Here is a 7,897-nt window from a genome sequence, read left to right on the forward strand (position 1 = left end):
GGGGCAGAAAGGGGCCAAGGAGCACACCTTCAGCAGGTGTGGGCCAGAGCCCACGGTGCACAGAGCAACCAAGCGGTCAGCCACTGGGCAGTCAGTGCTCCTGCTGGGGAAGGGACGCTCACGCGGAGGTCTGCACCCGCATCGACAAGCAGGAAGGCCAGAGCGGTGGGTCTGAGGCATCAGGGCCCCTCTCTCGACGGCTCCTCATTTGGGTCTGATCTCCCCGGACTCACATATGTGACAGCACCCGCCTGCCCCTCTTCGGGCTGTGGATGTGACTTCTCCGTGGGTGCCCTGGGAAGGGGGACCACGGGGCTCCCAGCATCACCCACCATCCAGACAGCTTGTTTTGTGCCAAATACCAAAACAGGAAGAAGATTCGGAGAGGCCCGAGGGGCACGGGGTTACGGAGGTTGCTAAGGCACTGAGGGGTGAGTCACGGGGAGCAGGTACCTGTGAGTTGCCCTCAGATGCTCAAGCACCAGGTGCGGGGGCTGCTGCAGAGACCGGAGGTTTCGGGGAGGAAGTGGCGCTTGGTGGGGCCTTGGGGCTGTGCGGTGTACCCGGCGCCCTGCGCTGCGGGCCGGCGTGTGGTTTGCCCTGGGGAAGAGGCCCAGGAAAGTCAGGAAGCAGGGGACACTCGCTCAGGGTGGTGTTTCCTTAGGAGCCAGTCCCACCCCTGTGCCCAGTGAGTCCTGAACAGATAGGAAAAGGGACACAGAAAGTTCCAACAGGCATCAGACCACTGCTCTGTGACTGATTGCCAGTGATTCCAGCGGCTGAGTCGACCTGTGGCTGAGACCCTCCTGAGCTAAACTGGCCCCTTGAGACACCCTCCTCGCCCTGCTGGGGGCACAGAGCCCATCCCCTCAGCTCCCACCTCAGTGCGACCTGAGGACCGGATTGTTCAGTGAAGGGATGAATAAGAAGAGCCTTCCCTCCGGATTCAGAGCTGGCAGGACCCCTGGGAGAGCGTAACTACCTATCTCTATCTAGCTGTCTATTCATCTATCTCTATCTTTCTGTCTAGTCACCATCTCTATATCTATCTAATCTATTATCTATCTACCATCTATTTACCTACCCACCTATCTAACCATCTATCTATCTATCATCCTCACTATATCATCTCCCTCTATCCATCCATCCATCCACCATCCTGAGGTTCAAAGGACTTTTCAGTGTTCCTCTCTCTACTGTTCAGATGGACTTTTCTTACTCTCCATTTGAATGGAGGCCCCTTCTCCTCCTGTAGAGACTAGACAGAGCTCTCTATATGCATAGGTTGCAATGAGGCATAATCTACAGGAGGATCCCTACTAGCTATAGCCCCAAATCGGTAAAGGAGGGAACAGTTGTGTCCTGACTCAAGTGAGGTTTTGGGGCTCACGGAGCTGGTGCCCTTCAAGCCAGCACGTGACCGCAGAAGTTCAGCACCTCCACCTGGATCTCTGGTCCCGTGAGCTATTGTGGCCCTTGGGTAAACTGCACACCCTCTGCAACCACAGTGCTCACGTGTGCCTCACAGGGACAGTCACTCAGCCTCCACCTGCTGCACAGAGAGCATTGGTTTTCTCCACATATATGCCCAGTAGTGGGGTTGCTGGGTCATATGGTAGCTCTCTTTTTAGTTTTTTGAGGAACCTCCATACCGTTCTCCATAGCGGCTGCACCAATTTACATTCCCATCAACAGTGTAGGAGGGCTCCCTTTTCTCCACATCTGGAATCTAGAAAAATGGTACGGATGAACTTATCTGCAAAACAGAAATAGAAACACAGATGTAGAGAACAAACTTATGGATACCAAGGGGGGAAGTGGGGGTGGGATGTGTTGGGAGATTGGGATTGACGTATATACTCTACTATGTATAAAATAGATAACTAATGAGAACCTGCTGTATAGCACAGGGAACTCCACTCAGCGCTCTGTGGTGACCTAAATGGGAAGGAAATCCAAAAAAGAGGGGATATATGTATACGTATAACTGATTCACTTTGCTGTACAGCAGAAACTAACACAACATTGTAAAGCAACCATACTCCAATAAAAGTTTTTAAAAATAATAAGAAAAAGATAATGATAGCAGTAGTGGTAGTAGTAATAGAACAGTAATCATAGTAGTAATAATGTCTAACATGTTAAAAAAAAAAGAAGATATATAAATGGCCAGTAAACCTGTGAAAAGGTGCTCACTGTCAGTAGTCATTAGGCAAATGCCAATTGAAACCACAAGAAGATACCCCTGCACACCCACCAGACTGGTTCACCTGAAAAAGACTGACCATGCCCAGGACTGGTGAGGATGAGGTGCCATGGGAATCCCATACACTGTTGGGAGTACGCAGAGTGGCTGCTTTGGGAAAGTGATGGCCAGGACCTACTAAAACGAAACGTGCAGAACCTGTGATTCACCAGCCCCACTCCTAGCTATGTACAGTACTCAGCAAAATAGATATTTATGTGTCATAAAAGACATGTGAAAGAACATGCATAGCTGAACTTGATATAACAGAAATGTTCACCAACAGTAGGATGGATGTAAATAGGTGGTGATGCATACACACAGTGGACTATCATACAGCAATGAGAAGGAACAAACCACAACTACACCACACAACTACACCACAGCACAACTACACCACACAACTACACCACAGCACAACTACACCACAGCACAACTACACCACACAACTACACCACAGCACAACTACACCACAGCACAACTACACCACACCACAACTACACTACAGCACAACTACACCACAGCACAACTACACCACAGCACAACTACACTACAGCACGGGTGAATCTCACAAACTAATGCTGACCCAAAGAAGCTCTGTGGGTGAGAATACACATACCCGTGGCGTATGATTTCATTTACTTAAAGTTCAGAAGCGGGCACACTGAGTTGTGATTTTAGAAGTTAGGATATTGATTACCCTTGAGTGGAGGTAGAGACTGGGGGGGGCAAAGGAGAACTCCTGGGGGTGCTGGTGAGGTGTCTCCGAATCTGGGGGCTAATCACACAGGCGTGTTCACTTTATGAAAGTCGTCAAGCTCTACTTTTACGATTTGTGCACATTTTTGCATGTGTGTTGTGATTTGTAAATGGCTGCAAATTCTTTGACCTTCCTCCTGTTGAGAGATGGGAGCTATGTCTCCTCTTCTTGATTATGGGTGGGCTTGTGACTCACTTGTAACAGCAGAAGGCGGACATGATGATACCACAGTTCCCAGGCCAGCTTAGAAAAGCTGATGCGGTGTTTTTGAGTACAGTGTGTTCATAGAAAATCTGAGGGTCAGTAAGGCCAACAGATCAGGGGATGATTGCTGTTGAAAAAGAGAGCTTGTTACTTACAGACCCCAAGAAGAGGGGCCATGCCACATCACGGGGGGCCACAGGGGGAGAGCTGGGGTTGGTCAGGAGACAGAGCCAGAGGAGCAGAAATGTGGGCAAGAGCCTTTACTGTGGTTTCGGTGGAAGGGAACAGGCAAGGCAGGGTCAGCAGGCTTAGGATTGTTTGAATCATCTCAGGGGGCTCTGGGACACAGGGGCTGCCCCTGGTACCTGGCCCTGGGTTGATTAGGGCAGATGGTGGGAGTGGTTGGTTTGCATTTGAAAAGTACACTCAAGGGACTGGTTAACCCAGGGAAGGGCAGCCCCGCCAGGGTCAGCCAGGCCCCAAGATGTCAGAGCACTAGAATATAGAAAATAAAAGACATGGTTAATAGACGGAGATTCTACCTAGTTTCCGGGACACTTTCTTTTTTTTTTTTTCCGGGACACTTTCTTTTGGAGCCTCAACCTACTGTGTAAGAAACTGAGGTACTTGCAGGCCACCATGTTGCGAGGAAGCCCCCGCCTCACGAGGAACCCTTGTGCAGGTGCTGTAGCTGACAGTCCAGTTGAGGCTTTGGCCAAAAGTCAGCGTCATTTGAGTAAAGTCACCTCCAGATGGTCCCAGCCCCTGCCACTGAGTAACCCTCAGCTGTCGATTCTTCCCAGCTGAGGCTCCCAACAGTGGGGAGCAGAGAAAAGCCAATCTCACTGTGTCCTGTTCAAAACCTGACCGTGAAAATAATAAAGTGTTTTAAGTTGCTAAATTCTGGGGGTAATTTGTTACATAGCAACAGTGAGTGGAACGGTATGTCACACTTGCACATAAATTTACTTAAAAAGAGGTAGGCTTGTATGTACCACATCTTCTTTATCCATTTACAAAACAGAAACAGACTGACAGATATTGAAAACAAACTGATGGTTACCAAAGGGGAAACACTGGGGGAAGGGATAAATCAGGAGCCTGGGGTGAACATACACACACTACTATATATAAGACATAACCAACAGGGCCTACTGTAAAGCACAGGGAACTCAATCTGTGATACCCTATATGAGAAAAGAATCTAAAAAAGAATGAATATATGTACATGTATATGTAACTGAATCACTTTGCTGCACACCTGAAGCTAACACAACATTGTAAATCAACTATAATCCAATAAAATTAAACAATAAAGATATACGCTTTCCATGGGCATGTGGCTTCAGCGAATTATTAAGTATCACTCGATAGAGGCGTAACCCCACAGATTCAATACTACATTTTAATGTTTTGTCTCCCCAAGGACCTCTATGACATGGCTTCCTGCACGGCTGACCCAGACAGCCTCGTCCACCACGCCGACTCCTGCCTCCCTCACCACCCACCCCGGGTGGCCAGCGTGATGCTCTCTTTGTTCTACACAGCCCTCTTGGTCTTCGGCACCCTGGGAAACATCCTTGCCCTTCGCCTTGCTTATCAAAAGGGCAAGAAGATCAACTCAACAAACGTCTACCTGGTCCACCTGGCAGTGTCCGACCTCCTGTTCACCCTGGCCCTGCCCGGAAAGATCGCCTACTACGTGCTGGACTTCAGCTGGCCTTTCGGTGAAGGGCTCTGTAGGCTGACGGCCTTCATATTCTACGTGAACACTTATTCAGGGATCTACCTGATGGCATGCGTGAGCGTGGACCGTTACGTGGCTGTGGTCCGCACCCACCAGTGTCTCCGGCTCCACGGACCCCGGCCGGCCAGGCTCACCTGTGTGGCTGTGTGGGTCCTGGCGTCTCTGCAGACGGCGCCCCTGCTCCTGCTCTCCATGACCAAGCTCGTGGCCGGCAGGCTGACCTGCGTGGAGTATGACAGCGTCCAGCCAGTGCTCACGCTGCCCGTCGTGGTCCTAGTGATCTTCGCTCTGAGCTTCTGCGGGCCGGTGGGCATCATTTTCTTCCGCTACGTGAGGATCACCATGAAGCTGTGCAGGACGGCCCGGGACAACCCTCTGACAGGCAGGAAGGGGCACCACCGCAGGGCCTGCCTGCTCACCCTGGTGGTGCTGGTGGCCGTGCTTGTGTGCTTCATCCCCTACCACTTCACTGTCATCCAGTTCATGGTGAGAAAGGTGCTCCACCAGCCAGCCTGCCCCGAGCAGAGGGCTTTCACACTGTGCCTTCAGCTCACCGTGTGCCTCATGAACTTGAACTGCAGCATCGACCCCGTCATTTACTTCCTCGCATCTACGCGTTACAGGAAATGGCTCCTCAGCCTTTGGAAGCTCAAAGCATCAGCATCCTCCGCTCCCCCGCTCCGGGAAAAAGTTCCTCAGAAGCACAAAATATCAACCAGACTGGGGGCTCCTTGCCCTTAGAGGAGAATGAGGTCTAATAGGTCATGGGCTTTAAGACTGCATCTGGGGCTAGGGGTCCAGGGTTGGGGCCCCAAAGCTTATACAATTTGAGCGGGTGTGGGTTCTTTAAGAAAAAGAATACAAAACAATAGATGCAAAATTAGGTACAAGGTCTTGGATGGTAAGTGAGGAGCCCTGAAGCTTGCGCTCATTAGCTTTACGGTGAACCTACCTCTGATGTATCCTAATAAACGCTACTGCGGCCTTGGCCTCTGAAGGGTGTGCGGTTTCTTCCAGGAAAAGAGTATTTTCACAGCAAATGCAGTCACGACCGAAAGAATCATTGGCTGAGTACTAGATCCACAATTTAGACGAGGTTTCCGAATTGGGGTGGCAAGTTGTTGTAAAGAGTAAAAATACTCCCCCGCCCAAAAAAAACCACACAAAATTTCTAAAAGCTTGGCGCTAACGTTTACAAAAACGCCAAGGTTCTCCTGAGAAAGTCAGAAAACATGGGGAGGATGCACTTGACTCCAAGTTATTGGCCCAGCCGCCTCTGGCGTTGGGGGAGTGGGGTGAGGGACTGGGCGTTGTGCACTTTTGTAGGAAGAGTCTGAATCTGGTCCCAAGCCCCTTATGACATGTGTGACTGGGGACATCGCTGGGGGAGAAAGTCAGGAAAGTGGGCAAGAGCTTTTCATTTGTTTTGTGTGTGTCAGAAAGTGCTTGTCCATGGGAGTGTTGTTTCCATTTGGTCAAAACAAACCTTTCCGGCGCTTTCTTGAGTTTAAAACAAGGCACAGAGCGTTTCCACTTGGGCGATTTTGAGTTCTGTAAAATAAAACACGCGTTTCCCTGCCAATGTGCGGGGAGCACCAGGGCCAGCGTGACGTCTGTCTCTGTGGCACGGGCCCAAAGCAACATGCTCACAGCCTCCGCGGCGCCCCCTTGCCCCCTATCCCAAAGCTCTGGCTCCAGACGGGTCCCCCCTGAGGTCGTCCCTGGTCCCTGACCAACAGTGGCCTCCTTCTCCTCCAGATGATCAGCTGCTTCCACCTCCCAAGTTCCAAGTTTGGGGCACTTGACTCTCGTGCGCAGAGCTTAACGGTGGCTCTCCTGAGAGGGGGCTGTCTCACGGGGCACCAGACTGTCAGCTCCTGAGACGTCCGGGGCACGGCCTCCTCCTCTCAGCCCCCCGCATCACAGTCCATGTTACTCCTGGGGCGGGAGCTGGTGCTCAGTCCGCCCTCGCTGGTTTGAGCTGATGAGCTTGCTGTGTCCCAGGAGAGGCTCTCAGGGGCTCACGTCGAGGCTCTGGGCACGCTTCTCTTCCATCCTGCCCCCGACTCTGGCTCCGCTGGGCTCGGGGCAGGGAGGACACTCAGCTCCAGAGTGACCCACAGACACGGAGCTGTGGCCCCTGTGGCCAGACAGGTCCCAGCACTGAACATCGATCCTGGGGACGTGGTGCTCGTGGTGGAGGGTGCTTCCTGCCTGCAGCTGGGGCAGGAATGGTGTTTAAAAGCTGGAAGAATTTGCAAGTCTGCTCTTGGGGCCTGTGGATTGAAGGTGCAGGACCTCAGCTGAAAGGCCCATCTCTGCACCCTGAGTACCTCTCACAGGAGCCCACAGCTCATGTCCACACCTGGCTGGGGTGAAAAGCTCACACACCCTGTTTGCACTAACCCAGCCCTCATCAAAGGGCATGGAGGTGGCAAGAGAGGGCCTGGCCAGCCTGCAGTTTGCTGCCCTCACAGCCAGGGGCTTCCTCCGTGGAGAGCGGCCAGGCCAGCAGGGCTGCAGACCTGTCTGACTCCGGACATTACAAATCCTTCTTGGCCATCCTCCCAAGCATTTCTCATCACCTGTCCTCGCTGCACACCAGGCTCCTCACATCCAAAGCTGCTTGGGGCTGGTTTGTGCTGAGCACCTGGAAACAGAAAGGAGGAAGTCACATCCGGAGGGCATTTGGGAACAAAACAGGATCAGGAAAGAGGACGAGATCGTGAGCTCCGGCCGGAAGCAGCAACAATGGGTCGGGGAAAGCCGAGGCCCAGTGCACTGCCGGCTTCCAGCACTGCCGCGGGAGGAGGGTGATGGCTCTGTATTCAGACAAGGCGATGATGGGTGCGACTTACAAAGAGGGAAATCTGAATTCTGAGGACTGAACCAGCCAGGGATGTTCCAGAGCCGGGCTCAGAGCACAGACACCCGAGCTCAG

The 7,897-nt window shown here is 52.0% G+C and overlaps 1 protein-coding gene across 1 annotated transcript; it reads left to right on the forward strand.

The window, feature by feature from the left end:
• The first annotated feature begins 4,538 nt into the window (after positions 1–4,538).
• Positions 4,539–7,532, forward strand: LOC112396276 (G-protein coupled receptor 183-like). Its single transcript, XM_024739960.1, has one exon. It carries the CDS (start codon positions 4,618–4,620, stop codon positions 5,695–5,697), a length of 1,080 nt encoding a protein of 359 aa, XP_024595728.1. The 5' UTR covers positions 4,539–4,617; the 3' UTR covers positions 5,698–7,532.
• The last annotated feature ends 365 nt before the right edge of the window (positions 7,533–7,897 follow it).

Source organism: Neophocaena asiaeorientalis, unplaced genomic scaffold (assembly GCF_003031525.2).
Source record: "Neophocaena asiaeorientalis asiaeorientalis breed wild unplaced genomic scaffold, Neophocaena_asiaeorientalis_V1.1 scaffold9, whole genome shotgun sequence".
NCBI classification, from domain to species: domain Eukaryota; kingdom Metazoa; phylum Chordata; class Mammalia; order Artiodactyla; family Phocoenidae; genus Neophocaena; species Neophocaena asiaeorientalis.

What these genes read in the sequence shown, in the direction of transcription:
- LOC112396276 (XM_024739960.1), top strand. Translation starts at nt 4,618, where the DNA reads ATGTTTTGTCTCCCCAAGGACCTCTATGACATGGCTTCCTGCACGGCT.